This window comes from Papio anubis, chromosome 7 (genome assembly GCF_008728515.1).
Source record: "Papio anubis isolate 15944 chromosome 7, Panubis1.0, whole genome shotgun sequence".
NCBI lineage: Eukaryota > Metazoa > Chordata > Mammalia > Primates > Cercopithecidae > Papio > Papio anubis.
In genome coordinates this window covers 94,668,385-94,686,623 of record NC_044982.1, presented here as the reverse complement: position 1 = coordinate 94,686,623, position 18,239 = coordinate 94,668,385, and the positions used below count along the sequence as shown (strand labels likewise).

Below are 18,239 nucleotides of genomic sequence, written 5' to 3'. Positions count from 1 at the left end.
TTGAGATAATCATGTGGTTTTTGTCTTTAGTTCTGTTTATATGCTGGATTACATTTATTGATTTGCATATGTTGAACCAGCCTTGCAGAAAACCTAGGCAATACCAATCAGGACATAGGCATGGGCAAGGACTTCATGTCTAAAGCACCAAAAGCAATGGCAACAAAAGCCAGAATTGACAAATGGGATCTAAATAAACTAAAGAGCTTCTGCACAGCAAAAGAAACTACCATCAGAGTGAACAGACAATCTATAGAATGGGATTTTTGCAATCTACTCATCTGACAAAGGGTTAATATCCAGAACCTACAAATAACTCAAACAAATTTACAAGAAAAACCCCATCAAAAAGTGGGCAAAGGATATGAACAGACACTTCTCAAAATAAGACATTTATGCAGCCAACAGACACATGAAAAAATGCTCATCATCACTAGCCATCAGAGAAATGCAAATCAAAACCACAATGAGATACCATCTCACACCAGTTAGAATGGCGATCATTAAAAAGTCAGGAAACAACAGGTGCTGGAGAGGATGTGGAGAAATAGGAACACTCTTACACTGTTGGTGGTACTGTAAACTAGTTCAACCATTGTGGAAGACAGTGTGGCGGTTCCTCAAGGATCTAGAACTAGAAATACCATTTGACCCAGCCATCCCATTACTGGGGATATACCCAAAGGATTATAAATCATGCTGCTATAAAGACACATGCACACGTATGTTTATTGCGGCACTATTCACAATAGCAAAGACTTGAAACCAACCCAAATGTCCATCAATGATAGACTGGATTAAGAAAATGTGGCACATACACACCATGGAATACTATGCAGCCATAAAAGGGATGAGTTCATGTCCTTTGCAGGGACATGGATGCAGCTGGAAACCATCATTCTCAGCAAACTATCACAAGAACAGAAAACAAAACCCCGTATGTGGGAATTGAACAATGAGAACACTTGGACACAGGAAGGGGAACATGACACAGCGAGGCCTCTTGTGGAGTGGGGGGAATAGGGAGGAATAGCATTAGGAGATATACCTAATGTAAATGACGAGTTTATGGGTGCAGCACACCAACATGACACATGTATACATATGTAACAAACCTGCAGGTTGTGCACATGTGCCCTAGAACTTAAAGTATAATAATAATAATAAAAAGTAGCAGAGTTGGGACTGATCTTTTGGATTCCAGAGCCTTGTTCACTACCATGTACAACTGCCTCCTGGTCAGGTAAGGTGTGCTGTTTTTGTATTCTGTTGGCACAGGTGTGGTACAGTGAAAAGAGCAGCATACCCAGGTAACTCAGAGGAAGCCTAATCCAGAGTGCTCGCCAAGGCCTATCTCTCCAGCTTTCCTGTGATGGCCATTTAGCCACCGGGCTCTGCTTTCCTCTTTGCCGATTGGGGAGACTAATGACAGCCTGTGGACTTGTTTTAAGAAGTTACAATAAGTATAAATTTTACATTAGAAAGTGCTCAGCAATGTACAAGCAACCATTTTTTAAAGTATCTCCTGTTAATAAACATGCAAAAAACTTATAGCAGGTCAGTGGACAAATATTGCTGAATATGCAAAGTTTTAGAGTGTTTCAACAGGGGTTGGTAAACTTTTGTTTTTATAAAGGGCCAGAGCTTTGTAGGCCACAGGTCTCTGTCACAACTACTCAAGGTGAGGTCACATGACATTAGCCATAGACAACACAGGAACAAGTAGACAGCGGTGTATTTCAGTCAAACTTTATTTGTAAAAGCAAGTGGCGGGCTGGTTTGTCTCATGGGATGTAATTTACTGACTGTTTTATACCATCATATACTTGAGCAAGGTATATGGACACACATACACAATTCATATTTTGCTATTAGATTAGACAGTCAATATTGCAGGGTAATCACTTTTAGAGACCAGTCTTGGAGATGAGAGAGAATTAAATTTATACACCTTGATTGCATGATCCATAACCTCCTGAAAAGTGGTATAAAAAATAAGAACAGACTTGGCCTTTTGGTAGGCTTGATTGTCTTCTGAAAACACCTTCCAGTTTTGACCTCTCATTGCCATGTAACTCACTTTTCATTCTATCACTGTGTCCAGTTGCTGCTTCGTGGTTAGTGGAGCCATCTGATTCCTTTGGCTTATTTTGTAACTTCCTTTTTCCTCTAGGTGTTTGTGTTCGTGACTCCTGTATTCTTAAATATATGTATTGTAAATAGACAAGATATGGGTTACAGATTAAATATGCAGTATGTATACATTTATATACTTTAATGGGGCAGTTTATAGAGAGAATTCTATTGATTTGTTCGGCCAACTTTGTACTCTTATTTAGCTTTTCTGGATGTGGGTTTATGTTTTCTGCCTCTGAAATTTAAACAAACAGTGACTGCTTACATAATTTTTAATTTGGCTTCCTGTGTGTGCCTCGCAGTAAGATCCTTCAGACAGCCACATGGGAGGTGGTATTTGTACAGGATCACATTTAGTGTATATTGAAAGGAAAATGTTTATTCACAACAGCGTCTTGCCCTCAATCTCAAAGTCCTTGGTGACTAGAGATTTTCTTTTAAAATAATTGATCTGCCATTCCAGTATCTCCCCATATCCTGCTGAATTTTAATATATTTGCATCCTTATGGATGGAAAATCCACATCTAAAGGGAATGCAAAGTATGTATTACCTTCCCATAAATTTCAGTTTAGCAAGGCAGAAGGGAAATATCAATGCAAACTTGCTTTTATTTAAAAAACACTAATGAAAAACACTTATCTGAAAGGCAATAGTGAGAGCTATGCAAGGGAAGACTAATCTCGTAATAGCGCTCATTCCAAGATGTTAAGGCTGTGTTTCTGAATGCTAGAATGTAATTAGACAGTTTTGTCATATTGAGACGTATTAGCTTTGATAATATTTAAAATTATTTCTCTTCCTGAGTATGTACTTGTACAAAATTTGTTTGAAATGTTGAAATGATGCTTATTAGGTAAACAATCAATAGATAGTACATCTCTAGAATGGAATACTACTCAGCAATAAAAAAGAATGACGCAGATGACAACCTTTATGGATTTCAAATGCATTAAGTTGGGTAAAAGATTCCAGTCTCAAACATTTAAATACTGTATGATTCCAATGATATGATATTCTAGAAAAGATAAAACTATATGATGAAAATATACAATTACTTGCCGTGGGTCTAGAGTTGGAAGATTTGACTACAGATGGGGGTCAAAGTGGGATAGCACAGAGGCATTTTTTGGGTGGTAGAACTCTTCTATATTCTGATTGTGGTGGGAGTTATACAAATATATACAGGTGTTTAAAACTATGGCAATGTACACATGGAAAATGTCAATTTTACAGTGTGTTAATTTTTTTAAGTAAAATTTTTTTTGAGAAAGGCCAAGCACAGTAGCTCATATCTGTAATCCTAGTGCTTTGTGGGAGGCCAAGGTGGGAAGATCACTTAAGGCCAGGAGATAGAGACCAACCTGGGCTGGTGTGTGACAATTATGGTGGCTGTGGGAAGACATCTCTACAAAATTAAATTTTGTAATAAAATTTATAAAATAAATTATTTTATAAAATATTTTATAGCATAATATATAATACTATAAAATATATCCATTTTAAAATTTTTATATTCTAAAATATTTATAAAGTAAAACAAAACTTAGCCAAGTGTGATGGTGTACACTTGTAATCTCAGCTACTCAGGAGGCTGAGGCAGGAGGATGGCTTAAAGTCCCAGGAGGTTGAGGCTGCAGTGAGCTATGAACATGTCAGCAGTGTACTCCAGCCTGGGTGACAGAGGGAGACCTTGTCTCAGAAAACAAAAAAACAACAAAACACCTCAAAACAAAGAAAGACAACCCACAGTACTTGGTTACATTTATAGGGAACTTTTTTTTTTCTTGAGATGGAGTTTCACTCTCTTGCCCAGCATGGAGTACAGTGGCATGATCTTGGCTTACTGCAACCTCCACCTCCTGGATTCAGGTGACTCTCCTGCCTCAGCCTCCAGAGAAACTGGGATTACAGGTGCACACCACCACACCTGGCTAATTTTTGTATTTTTATTAGAGATTGCGGTGGGGAGGTTTGCCATGTTGGCCAGGCTGGTCTCGAACTCCTGACCTCAGGTGATCCACCCACCTTGGCCTCCCAAAGTGCTGGGATTACAGGCATGAGCCTCTATGTCCAACCTAGGGAACATTTAAAAAAAATCTAAAAATAGTGGTATTCTGGGGTATTCCTGATGAAATAAATATTAATTTTGCTCTTCTTAATGAAAAAGTAAGTTACTGATGTAGTTTCTAGGTTTACAAAACAGGTGAAAATAAAGCAACTTCTACTCAATGAGTAATACCATAGGCACTATGCAAGAGTGTGGGCGAATATCCAAAGTTATGTGTCCCCCAGCGGCTGTAACTCCATCCTCCTGTGCATATGGAACATTTTGCTGTTCTTTATGGTAATCACTTTCCTATCTTGGTGTTTATATATGGTGTGTGACAGTTATGGTGGCTGTGGGAACCATAACTTTAAGTTCTGTGACTTTTCTGTGAGTAAAACCAGCCATAATGTTGAATTAATGTCATTCCTCACATTGAATTTCCTTGTTGTTATAAGTGGAAGACTTATCACATATTTGAATAAAAGCTCCGTTTTCATTTTTGATAGCATGTTAATGATGGTGGTTAGGTGGATTAATTTTGTCATTTAATTAACATCGTCATTCAGTACAGTGAGGCCAACTTGGGAGAATATATATGGTCCAGTCTGAAGGGTGATATGGTTTAATCATACCTCTGTTCACTCCTCCACTCGAAAGTAGAAGATACAAGACCATCATTATCCTTGGCTAATGACATAATACTTTAATCAAAAGTGTTATTATCCACTTCAGTAGATCCCAATAGTTTTGTGGAATTATCTTCAAAATGGGATTGGTTAAGTGGAGCATTGATTCAATTAATAGAACTGGAGACCATAGCATGTGATTTTCAGGCTTCAGAGCATCAGCACCAGTTACTCTTGGCTCTGCATGTGAAGGCATGGTTATTGGTACCAGAAATCAGGCAGAATGTTTGCATTTGATTGCATTTCTGGGAAATGATAGTATATGATATAAAACATATAGAAATCTATTGATATTGGGAAAGTCAGTAAGTTGAATAAGGTTCTGATTATTGTCATCAAGTGGATTTCAGAGAGTACTGCCCAACTCACCTGGGGGTCCTTTTATACATAACACGTGCAGGAGATACCAAGAACTAAAGGAGAGGTTTTTTGGCAAAGGACCTGTGGCCTCTTTTCTTGTCCATCATCAAGCCACATTGAGAGTTAGGGCTGTTTTCCTGCCTAGGCCGTGGTGGTACTTTCTGGGTCAGAGGCATATAGTGGCTGAAGTGCCAGGGTCCTAGAAAAAGCCTGTGTCTGAAATCACTCTTGATCCTGTGTGAATTAACCTGAACTGAACACAATGTATTCACAGTCTAGGGACATTAAACCTGGGACTGATGGGGAAAGAGGCAAGGGTAAGAACCACAGATTACAAGAACCTCAGGGCCTCTGTTTGTCCTAGCCCCATGAGGCTCCATGCCTTCTTGTGCTCAGGGCTCGTTTCTGCCCAGTTGCAGCCTTTCTCGATGTCACTGCATGCAGAGGCAGTGGGCCAGAAAGCCCATCCTTGTTTGCAGCTCCTCACCATTTCTCATGGGTGCTGAAGATTTGCCCCCGCCGTCTGGATGTTTTGTGGCTTCTTGAGGCTCCACTTGGAGAGAGCGAATGTGTGTCTTGGAAGGTAGCCTGCCATCAAGCTGGATCTCTGAGTCATGTCCAGGTGGTTCCTGGTGGTCACTGTGCATGGAAAGGACTAATATCATCAGTGCCCCTACCCCCAGTGGCTCATGGTTTCCTAAGCAGTGTCTCCAGGGCTGCCTCTCATCTCCTAATTGGCCCATAGCAGTGAAGTTATGCAGTCATCTTTGGAGGGGAAATCCCTATGTTTTTCATGGACGCAGTCAGTCCTGGCTAATGTGCCAAACAGGAACATCCTCAAATTGCTGGGAGGCCATTTGCTCATGTCCCCTCCACTCTGCCTCTCATTGCAGGCAGCTGTCCTCACATTTAGCCCAGAAACTCTGTTAAAGTTCCAGAAACAGACAAAATCTTCTTTGTGCATATAAAAGCTGATACAACTGAGGAATCTGTGCCCCATACTAACTACTACATGATGCAGGTGTCATCGCCCTGTGGACTCATTTCCGGGGTATGAGAAGCATTTTAAAATTGGGAAACATAGGTGCTGGGCACGGTGGCTCACGCCTGTAATCCCAGCACTTTGGGAAGGCGAGGCAGGCAGATCACGAGATCAGGAGTCTGAGACCAGCCTGGCCAATATGGTGAAACCCTGTCTCTACTAAAAGTACAAAAATTATCCAGGTGTTGTTACGGGTGCCTGTAATCCCAGCTACTCGGGAGGCTGAGGCAGGAGAAGGGCAGGAACCTGGGAGGCGGAGGTTGCAGTGAGCTGAGATCATGCCATTGTACTCCAGCCTGGGTGACAGAGTGAGACTCTGTCTTAAAAAAACAAAACAAAACAAAAAAAAAAACAAAAATAACTGGGAAATATAGACACCTCTCATTCTGAGGTCATCTGTTCAGAATTTGCATTTCCCAGTTTTGGTTTGGTGATTGACCAGTTTGCTAGCCCCATGAAGGCATGGCTTGAGGAGGATCTCGCAGATCACACTTTGAAACGTTTTCTTCCTAATAGACATGCTCAGTTCTCAGGATCCTGAGCTGCCCGTTTCACGTCGGAGGCTGGGAGCCAGGCTAGCCCACTTGGGAGGGATCTGGCACAGTGGCTCTGCTGCCCCACTGCTTTCCCTGGGAACAAAGTTATTTGCATACTAAACACCTGGGTGAACTAGGGATGCCAGTGCCCCAGCAGGTGCGTGCAGTTCCTCTTATCCAGTGACTTAGGTGGCAGAGGACACAGCTGGATTGACACCTCTGAATCCACATCTCCTCCTTGCCACACAAACCAGAAGGCAGCCCTCACCGAAGCTGCATATGCAAATATCAGATTTCCAAAGGGAAAGACCTGATAGAGGGTATCTTCCTGAGTTGGTATTAATTTGCTTTTATAAAGCAGATTTTTTTTTTCTTTTTCTTCACAGAAGCTATGTGGAAGCAGTGACCTGAATGCTTCTATGACATCTCAGCGTTTTGAAGAACAATCTGTGAGTGGCATTCCTTAAAAAGAAACATTAAATGTTATAGATATTTCTCATCAAATGTTTGGGTTTGTATTTCTTTGCCTCTTTTATTGCTAAAAAAAAAAAAAAAAAAAAGCCAAACCGTATCCACTTACAAAAACAGGCCTTGTAAATTTTGGCTGGAGGAGATTAATTCACTGTCTATTGATTAGGCAGACTGGGATAGATTCTTCTAAAAATACAGAGTAACTATGAAATTGAGTGAGATAGTAAGGGAGATAAAGCCATTCTGAAGTGCTTTGAAGCTTTCAAAGGAAGGCTGTCAAGGGTGGCTTAGCCACAAGATCAATTAATTGAATGTCCAATAAGTGAATGATAAATGATCTTATCTGCCCTTTCCCTTTAAGGACAGTCAAAAGTTTGAAATGGCTCAAAAATTTAATTGGGCTCATGTAATAAATATTCAAAAACAGACTTGAATTCTACAATATGGCCTGCAGGAGTGGATGCATTTCTGGAGGAGGAAGTGACTGAGTTGCAGGGAGGTGAGACTGTGGGGATTAGAGTAAGAGACACTAAGAGTGGGTGCCAGAGAATGAAAAAGAAGGGTGGAAAAGCCGGGAGAGCACTGGACAGAGACAATGTCCCTTGGCAACCCAGGGAAGGAGCATGTGTCAGGTGGACATGTGGGCTTGCGGGGGGATGAGCTGAGTCCCCAGAACTGAAATTTTACTGCACATGGAGGAGGTCTACAGAGGTGATGGGGGTTGGTGGGAAGGGTGGAGAACACGACGGGGCATTTTACATCTGAACTCAGAAGTCGGGGCACATGTTCTTGGGAACCAGCCCTGCAGCAGCACTTCTTCCTCCTGTTGCCTCTCTTGGGACTGTACCCTGAGTTTTATAACAAGGGATCCTGCAGTAATTTAATGAGGGTATTTCAGAGGTTGGTTATCTCATTCTTGGAAGGTTAACCTTGCAAAGATGTAATCATATTTGCTTCTGAATTCTGATAAAATCACACTGGGGAGCAATGTAAGGGACTTGTTAATAAAGCAGGGTAACCGAGTTGTCGTTGTGAGGAGGAGTTGGGGATGACAGTTGATCTTCATAGTGGCCTTTCTTTTTTCCCTCCAAAATTAAGAAGTATTTCTGAAATTCTCTTGCTTGGGCCCAAGACATACTGTCTTAACTGCCTTCTCCATCTGTGCAGGTACTGGGGGAAGCCAGTGATGGCTTGAGTAACCTCTCCAGCCCTTTTGCGTACCTCCTCACCATACACCTGAAGGAAGGCCGGAACCTGGTTGTCCGAGATCGCTGTGGTAAGACCTGGGTCTGTTATAGTGGATGCAGGCTGGAAACTTCTTTCTCTCTGTCCTTGTATCAATACTGTCAGTCAGGCTTTGACATCACAGCATGGTTTAGGATAGACAGTAGCTCAAATCCAAGTCTCTCCAGGTATAAGACATTTGCAGTGAATTATTTAAACACACCAAGCCTTACTATTCTTCTTTATTATTAAGTGATACTATATAATGATACTAATAATCACATGAAGTTGTTTTAGAATGGAATGAGATAACTCTGATAGCATTATGCCTGGCATATAGCAACTGTTCAAGAAAATGTTTCCTCAATCCTACTTTAATTATTCATGAGAAAAATGTGAGCCCATCCTTGGTATAAGGTCATCCAATGTACACATTGACAGAAACGCCTTTGAAACACCTGCCTTCTGCTTTGAAATCTCACTGGACTCCCTCTAATAGCTAGTGTCTGCCTGTGCTTGTTTTATTTACCTTTTACAAGTCTCTGTACCTAGCCATAAATATATACCTGTGCATTTTTAAATTAACATGGGTCTATAATGTCCATATTGTTCTGCAATGAACTTTTTAAAAAAAAATGTACAGGTCTTCAAAATTGACCATGCTTTTCCATGTACATATATTGCCTTTATTTTAAATACTATATTTATTCCATAGTATGATGTTTTGTTTATCTGTTTCTCTACTGATGGTAGCTATTTTTTTCCTTCTGTCTCTGCACTATAAATGATGCTGTAATGAACATATCATATATGTTTCTGTGCACAGATAAGGCTAAACCTTATATTAAAATGGCGTGTGTTTAAGAGCAGACAGTGGAGCCAGACTGCCTGGGCTCAGACCTTGGCGTCTCTGTTCGTTGCTGTTTGATGTGAGAAATGTTGCTTGACCACTTGATGCCTTGGGTTGTTCATTTGTAAAACGGATAGTAAGGTTAACCTACCTTATAGGCTATTGGGAAGGTGGCAGGCGTTAACTTATATAATGTCTAGTTTTCAATTGAGTTTTTTCTTCTAAATTTTCGTAGTTCTTCATAATTTTCAGCATTGACATTTGTTATGTGTTGCAAATATTTTTCTCCCAGTCTGTTGCTTTTCCTTAATTGTATGACCTCTTTTGTCCTTCAGAAGTTTTTCATTTCATTGTAGGCAAATATATCTGTTTTTTCTTTATGATCTTTATTTATTCATTTGGTTTAGTAGTTGAGGCCCTTTTATTCTAAAGAGTTCTTTTTCTTGCTTTGGTTCTTAGTTTCTCCTGGTCCTTCTCTATTGTGTTTTGGAACATCTTTTCAATAAAGGAAGGGTCTATTGACTCTTAGATCTGTCTTCTGTGTCTCTTAGGTTTTCTTTTTAATTTTTCCCGTGACTTTTTCCTCTCAGGAAGAATTCTTCAGCTTGATCTTCAGCTTGCTCATTTTCTTGTCAGTTGTTTACATTGTACTCTTCTGTTTACCAGTTATGGTTTTCATTTTTATAACCTGTTTTGTTTGATGATCCCATCTCTTTTTGAGAATAGTAAGTATTCATTTAAAATATCCTGCTTGCTGCGGTGTTTGTTGGATGTCAGTTTAATGTATTGACTGTCTCTCATTTAGGACGTTATTTTCTTTTACCTGTTTGATTCTCTGAAGCGGGTTGCTTATCATTTTATTTGTGTGTTTCTGTTCCCGCATCTGTGGATGTTTTTTTTGCTTACTGTGTCCTGCAATCAGTGATGATGAGGAGACCTGGGCATGCTGCAGGACAGGGTGAGCCGGTAGTTCAGGCTGGGTTCTTCCCATTCCTCCTGGTTATCACCTGCCACTTAAAGCTTTTCTGTCTGCATACGCCTGTGCTATCTGCTTCTGCTTATCTTCAGATGCCTTTGCTGGACATTGCTCATCCTGAAGGTATAGGACAGTGTTGGCCCATGCAGCTCTCTTTCTGTACTGAACCCACCGGTCACACTGAGTTGCACTGGCCATCTTACCTGCTGCCTCCAAGCCTGGAGCATTCCTGGCTCACCTGCCACACACCCTTCCACCCTCCTACCCTCCCACTCCACCACTACCCGGAAACATCTTTGCTATGACTCTCTACTGCTCATGTCTCTGGATGTGGCTTCTTCCATGAACTGATCTCACCTGGCTTTCATCTTTCAGAACTGGATGAAGTATGGCCTTTTTTATCTGAATCAGAATTTCTCTTCTGTCTCTCTTGCTCATGGTTTTTCAGATGTAGCATTTTAAAATAGTGAAAAAATTATTGCCTACTTGTTGGTAAATAGGTTTTTAAATCAAAATCATACTTTCTGTATCAAGTGTGTCCTTTCTCATTTCTATTATTATTATAAATGTATGTATGTTTACAGCTGCATCTCTTATGTTCTTTTTAATGGTTTGGGGCAGATAGCATTTGATGCCTGAAATAATATCTAAAAGATGTAATAATAAACCAATGTAGGGGGGGCTTCCCACAAATATCCTGATTCTTGTCCTGATCCGACATAGTGTCCAGTGGTTACTTTTGTCAAAAATGATTGTTATCAAATTCATTTTGTGACAGTTTCTCTGGTGATCAGAAGAGTGTTCTAGAGAGTGTGTTTTTTACATTACTAGGAAGAAAATGTTCTCAAGCTACCTGTCCTGTTTTAAATTTATGGAATTTCTTCAATTGTTTTGTTATTTATTTATTTATTCTTTTTTAGACGGAGTCTAGCTCTGTCGCCAGGCTCGAGCGCAGTGGTGCAATCTCAGCTCACTGCAACCTCCGCCTCCCGGGTTCAAGGGATTCTTCTGCCTCAGCTTCCCGAATAGCTGGGATTACAGGCATGCACCACCATGTCCAGCTAATTTTTGTATTTTTAGTAGAGATGGGGTTTCGCCAGGCTGGTCTTGAACTCCTGACCTTGTGATCTGCCCACCTCAACCTCCCAAAGTGCTGGGATTACAGGCGTGAGCCACCATGCCCTGCCAATAGTTTTTAAGTTTCGGGACATATACAGGCCCTGGACCTCTTCTGTGGGCTAACTACTCCTTTTCTAGCTTTCTCCATTTTTTTTTTTTTTTGTTCTTTCTCCCTCACTGGTGTCAGGCAACACTATACTTCTCTATCAAACTGATGCAGTTACAGCAGATTCCTAGTAGATGGTCAGTGCACTGATTAGATAATGAAGTCATTGCACACATCAGAAAATGATACAATAGGGCTTATGTGCACTTGCTCCATATCTTGCTGTTTGAAGACCAAAGTCTGCTCTAACCCCAGCCATTGTCATCTCTCTCTGCAGAGTTTATCACAGTTAAAACATAATGCGAGAATTTGGCTTTTAATTTGTGCAAACCTAATATAATCCAAGTGTAAATACCCAGTAAGGAGTCTAGGTCATAAACTGTGCTATTTCAGTCCCTATTTCTTTTGAAACCAGTAGTAATTGTTCTTGTTTTTTTTTTTTTTTTTCTTTCATTTTGGGGAACACTTTATCATTATCTATTAAGAAAATACCCTACTCTTTCAACAAGTTCATGTTTTATACCTTGGGGATGTATAGTATGGCTTCCTATGTTATTATTATGTTAATTTCTGTTTGATTATCACAAGTATTAAATTAGTGATAAAGGTATGACCTTGAGCCTGCTCAGGGCAAGACAGCATTTGAGGGTCTACTGTGGGTTCAAGAGGGGGTCCTCATTACTAATACGTGTGCTCCCTCACTCCTGCCTCCTTTGCCTAGGAACAACGTCACTTATCAATACAGCATTATTTTCTACGAAACCCGACCGAGACTCAGAATTTTTATCTAACACAATCCTTTGGACCAATAGTTCTCATAATTGAATGAGCCTCAGAAGAATCTTGGGAACTAATGAAAACGTACATCTCTGAGCCCCACACACAGATTCTCTGATTCAGTGTGTCTGGGGTGGGGCCAGGGAATTTGCATTTCTAACAAGTTCCCAGGTGAGGCTGATGCTGCTGGCCCAGGAACCACACTTTGAGAACCTTTACTCTAGGCAGTCCCTGTCACAGGTGGATGTTGGCACATGAGAAGAAACCCATGCTTCTCCTTGAGGTAGAGTTTCAATTCTTGGTTATGTTAGCCACGACGTTGTATGTTCCTGGAGCTTGTTCTCATTACCTGTTTGCTATCACTGGTCTCAGCTTTACTTAATTTGTATTCTTGGAATATAATTTAATTTAGTATTAACCCAATTAAAATAATTAGGTTCAAGAAACTGTGTGATATGCTAAAGTACTAACTATAAAATGTTTTTGGCTTATCTATGCATTTACAATATTTAGTCTTTATAACATGTTCTCCAGTTCTGTAGATACTAAGCCAATAGCTTATTGTTGCAATAGGAAGTATTGCAACAATACAGACTCAGATGGCACTTCTCCTATGCAGTCTTTTATGTTTTTCACAGGCATAAGCTCTCTCTCACCTCAATCGTATACAGATTTTACCTTTATAAAACATACACCTTTATCCTTAATTGGGTAAATGACTGATCTGCCCTATTACAATCTTAGTGCTATATTAGGAGGAAGAATAGTTTATTAATCTTTGCATGCCCTCCTGTGATATACCTGATGCTTTATACACAGAGTATTTTTAATTAATTTTAGTTCTTCATTGAAGAAATCCAACTTCAGTGCTGGAGTTAAGGAGCATTGAGGCCTGTTATAAAAGGGAAAGTATCTTTGCAGAATGAACAGGATTTAGTCACTTACTCCCTTATTCAACAAGCATGTCTTGGGTTTCCTCAATGAAATGAGCACTACACTGGTACTCTTCTGGGGCTTGGTGATTAAAGTCAGCAAAAAGGATTTATATGATTTCCAGGATAAAAGATGACTTTCATACAGATCACCTGGTCCAGCTGCTGATTTAATGGAAGCTTTAATTCAGGAAATGGAAGCACAAAAATTAACTGACTTGTCGAAGGTCACATTGGGAGGCAAGATTCAGGGCAGATAGGGTGGTTCAGTGGGACAAGAAGAGGATTTGGATTTGGTCTACTACTTGGCTTTGTGACCTCACTGTACAACTTACATAACCTCTCTAAAATGGGTGTGATGTGACTTGCCTCATAATGTGATTGTAAGGACTGAAAAATTAAAACACTACGGATGAGGCTGGGGGACAGAATGTTAGGTAAAATAAGTCAGGCACAAAAAGACAAATATCCCATGTTCTCACTCATGTGTGAGCTGGAAAGTTGATCCATGGAGGTAGAGAGGAGAATGCTTACTACCAGAGGGTGGGAAGGATGGGAATGGGGGAAACGAAGAAGGATTGGTTAAGGGGTACAAAAATACAGTTAGAATAAGTTATAGTGTTCAATGGCTCAGTAGGGTGACTCTAGTTAATAATAATTTATTGTATGTTTCAAAATAGAAGATTTGGCATGTTCCCAACACAAAGAAATGATGTGTTTGAGGTGATGCATATTTCAGTTATGCTGATTTGATCATTACACATTGTATGCATGTATCAAAATATTACATGTGCCCCATAAATATGTACTATTATTATGTGTTAATAAAGAAGTATAGATGATATAATGGCCTACATGTAGAAATAGGCAATAGATATGTTGTTATAGTAATTAATGAATGATCATAATGCAAGTTGGCCATGTTCTTGACTCCCAGCACAGAACTCATTGCTGTGTTCCATGTCAGCTCCCCCATCATTGAACTTGGATGCTTGATCCTTAACTTGTGTCAGTTTGCCAATTTCTCTGTGCTCTCTCTATGATCTGTCTTCAGCGTAGGGTTTTTAAAATACAGCTCATCAATAAACAATGCAGGACATTAGGGTTGCCAACCCCTCATGCAGTCAGACATCCACATATAACTTTTGAATTCCCCAAAACACAACTGCTAATGTCCTACTCTTCACTGGAAGCCTTACTGATAACATGAACAGTCCATTGGCACGTATTTTGTATATGTGTTTTGTACTGTATTCTTATAACAAGGTAAGCTAGAGAAAAAATGTTAAGAATATCATAAAAGGGAGAAAATAGATTTACTATTCGTTAAGTCAAAGTGGATCATCATAAAAGCCTTCACCCTCGTTGTCTTCACATCCAGCTGGCTGAGGAGGAGGTGAAAGACCAGGGTTTGGTCTTGGTGTCTGAGGAGTTGCAGAAGAGGAAGAAAATCCTGTATAAGTGAACCCTTGCAGTTGTTCAAACTCATGTTGTCAAGAGTCAACTGTATTTTATTTTCCTATGTGGAATCATGCATTTAATTTTAAGTAAAAAATACACAGATCTAATCAATCACATATTTTTTATTATGACAGAGGCTCCTTCAAAGGTATTCAAATATGTTGCAAGCTTGACTGTGGAGGAGCAGTAGCTTCAGAACCTTTAATTCCAATTGCACAGTCTCTGTTTTTGAATTTTTTTAGGGAGAAAAACTATTTTTGATGAATCACTCTTTGCTAAGGAAGGAGTTCTGCATTTTCTTTGGATTGTTACATAATCATTACTGTCTATGTTACTTTCTGACTGGAACATGGATTAGTAAACTTTTTATGCCTTTGTGGGCCATAACTGAAAATTGACTCTTGACATAGTGAGAAAGCAGCCATAGACAATAAACAAATGAACATAGTTGTTTTCCAATAAATATTTATTTACAAAAACAGGCAGTGGTCTGGATTTAACTAATGGGCCAAAGTTTGTTGACCTCTGCCTAGAATATCATGGTCTGATTTTTGAATTCTTGCTTTTAAAAACTGCTCTAAAACCATTATCTACAACAAAGATGGTATAATCTAATTAGGCAGTCATCAAGAGTTGAGGCTAATGCTTTCAGCAGAAGCGTGTTGGAAATATGACATGAAATAATGCAGAAAAATCCGGAGATGTTGAGTAATAAAAAATCATTTTCTTGCTATTTAACTGAGCAGTTGAGTGGAAGAATATGGTATGTCCCTTAGGAAAAGACAGCTCACAAACCCCAAGAAAGAGTATTAAAAAGTGCTTAAAGGGTTTGTCATTAAGCATAGGAAGTTTTCGGTGACTTTGCCCATGAGGAAACACATACAGAAGAGGACTCTCAGATACCCGAGTTCCCTGTCTCTGCTGTGATGCCATCAGCCAGAGGCTGGGAAATAGGCTTCATTGGCATAAAGAGCTATGAGGTTTTATCTGAATCACTCCCTTCCCTGGTTCAGACACAGAGCTGGTTTGTTAAGCAGGCTATCAAGGCAGGATTTTGAGCTTTTTTGGGGAGTTTTGGTGAAGATTGCTCAACTACACCATTGTTAATTGTTCTTTAGAAAGACTCATGAGGAAGTCTGGCTTCAGAACAACGGGCAGGTTTAGCAATGGTGTCGGGAAAGGGGTAATGTTGTATAATTGCCACCAGGACACCTCAGGGTCTTTAGCTGTCCACCTCTCTGTGTGTCTGTGTGTGCATACTTAAAAAAACAAAAACCTATGGGTAATTAAAAATGAAGTTGGTAGGAGACTAAGAACTCCCCGTCTTAAGCATGCTTAATACCCATGAATAATCATGGACACAGAAGACTATCATGGGAGGCTGAGAAGTTTGGATTAGGTAGCTCTGGAAGTGTGGCCACATTTAGAAGATTGTTCCTTGCAGGTGGTTTACCAGTTCTTCAAGAATTTCCTTTGAATCTTTGGCATGTGGGCCTTCAACCTTGACAAGACTAGGTCTGGTATTGGGGAACTCAGGAGTAAACTAAGCAGCCCTGTTATTATTACTGTTATTATTTCTTGTTGGATGACTTTGGCTCTGTAGTGGTCTAAGATCGAGTCTTACTCAGATGCTGTCAATGCGCCAGGCGAGGCGTTGAGCTCACCTTTGTTAGCAATCCCCGGAAGAGGAATGGCCGCCATCTTCCTGCCTCTCGTCTGTATCAGCCATTGCCTGTGTGTTGTGTTCATCTGACTCTCCCTGTCCCCTCTTCTATTTCTCTCATCTTTCTTTGCTCGTTCTACTCTCCTTTTCTTCATGCAAATGTTTTCCTTTTATTTCCTTATAGTCCCCTTTTCCTTTCTATTATTTTCCAGGATGTTATACAAGATGTATTGTTTTTGACCAAATAGTACTTACACTTGTTTTAACTTCTTGATCTGAGTAGCTCTTGGCAGTCTTAAACTTTGAGATTGGTAAAGCAGAAGAAATATGTGAGCAATCGCTTTTAATTCCAACTGCTTCATGATTTGGTTGATGCGTGGAGGAAATTGAACCCTGGGTCAATTTCCCATCAGAAGGAAGGTGGCCGAGAAGGAGGTGTTCTGGCGTCTTAGAGCTGGTGCTATGCCCCAGGCCAGGCTTGAACTTTAGCCTTGTGATATGGGCAGGTCTCTCGTCCTGTGCAAAATGCTCAGCTCATACTCTGCTGGCTCCTAGAACACTAATAGGTGGAAAACAATAGCCCTCGCATTAAAACTCTATGTTTTTCTGTAATGTTAGGCAGTTGTAGTAGTTTTTACTGTGTTGCTGGTGCCCTCTTGTGGGCACTCTGCAGTGTTGCAAAAGTAAAAGAAAAGTCAGTTGAAGTTCGCTGTCACATTACTAGGGCCGTGAACATCATCCCTTCAGCTGTCAGTTGAGGCTTGATGGTTTTCTTTTTTGATGCAAGTTTTAGTGGATGAAAATTCATAAACACTCATTCAGAAAACTGCTCTCTTTCTCAATTTCCAGCACAGGTAGATATCTGACAATCGTTTTTAGAGCAATGGCAGCTTTATTTTGCAGATAATGGAAAAAAATGTACTACATAAGTCATGTTCGTATTTAAAAGGAGTAGTTCAGAGAAAAAGTTTAAAGATCTCTTGATATGGTGAGAACTGTGCTATGTAATCGGTGTTATACAGCATAATTTTTAATATTAAATAATTATTGTTTATTATTATGTTATTAAATTATTGTTTATTAAATTACTAAATTGTTACCAAAAAGTTCAAAAAGTTAAAATGACTGATTTAAGTCCTGGTTTTCTTTTGCTATTTAGCAGGCTAATTTTTATGATGTTGCTAGAACTCTATTGTATACTGAGCAGCGGTATAACTTCCCAACAGGTGTGTTCTGAATGGGATGTGCTGGAGTATTCATTCTGGTAGCCCTCTGGGCACCTCTGTTAGGCTTGGGCCAGCCCCTCAGCAGTCTCTTCCGTAAACTCTGCTGTGCCCTACAGACATCATTTTCTTTTTGTGCCATGATGTGACGTGTTGAAGAGTGCTGGATGGTAGGTGAGAGTCATGCATAGGCTTTAGACGTGCACCACCAGAGTTTGGATTCTAGCTCAGACATGGTCTAGCCATGAGCCTGCTAGGCTTATGGTACAATTAACCTGGTGCGTGTGCTTGTGGAGACTTGGTGGTGGTGGTGAGGCGGCTCCGTGGGGTGGGTGGAGCTGAAACGGTAATATGCAATAAATATTAGCTATTTTTATGGCCATGTGAATTGTCATAATTATTCTTGGAATAGTTATTCTAGTTTGGGTTTTGCTTTTGCATTTTGCCTGTGGGAACAGGAATGACTTTGTAATTTTCCCATCGATTTTATTGTGGGCCTGTCTTCCCAGTTTCCTCATCAATTTTTGAATATTTTGTGTATCTTTTACTTCTTTTGAGATAGATGTTCCTCCCCCTGCCACCACCACCACCTCTAACCTGGGTGGTGTGAGGGTTGTGAACGGTGTTT

The 18,239-nt window shown here is 40.0% G+C and overlaps 1 protein-coding gene across 2 annotated transcripts in view; it reads left to right on the top strand.

Moving 5' to 3' along the window:
- The window catches only part of MCTP2 (multiple C2 and transmembrane domain containing 2), a 264,097-nt gene that overhangs the window by 77,855 nt on the left and 168,003 nt on the right, over positions 1–18,239 (top strand). For both annotated transcript variants that reach the window (XR_002523209.2, XM_009210961.4), the window contains exons 3-4: positions 7,196–7,258; positions 8,448–8,556. Coding sequence is in view for 1 of the 2 variants with exons in the window: in XM_009210961.4 (XP_009209225.2) it covers positions 7,196–7,258; positions 8,448–8,556 (172 nt within the window). In the remaining variant the exon portion in view is untranslated. The remainder of the gene's footprint in view (positions 1–7,195; positions 7,259–8,447; positions 8,557–18,239) is intronic.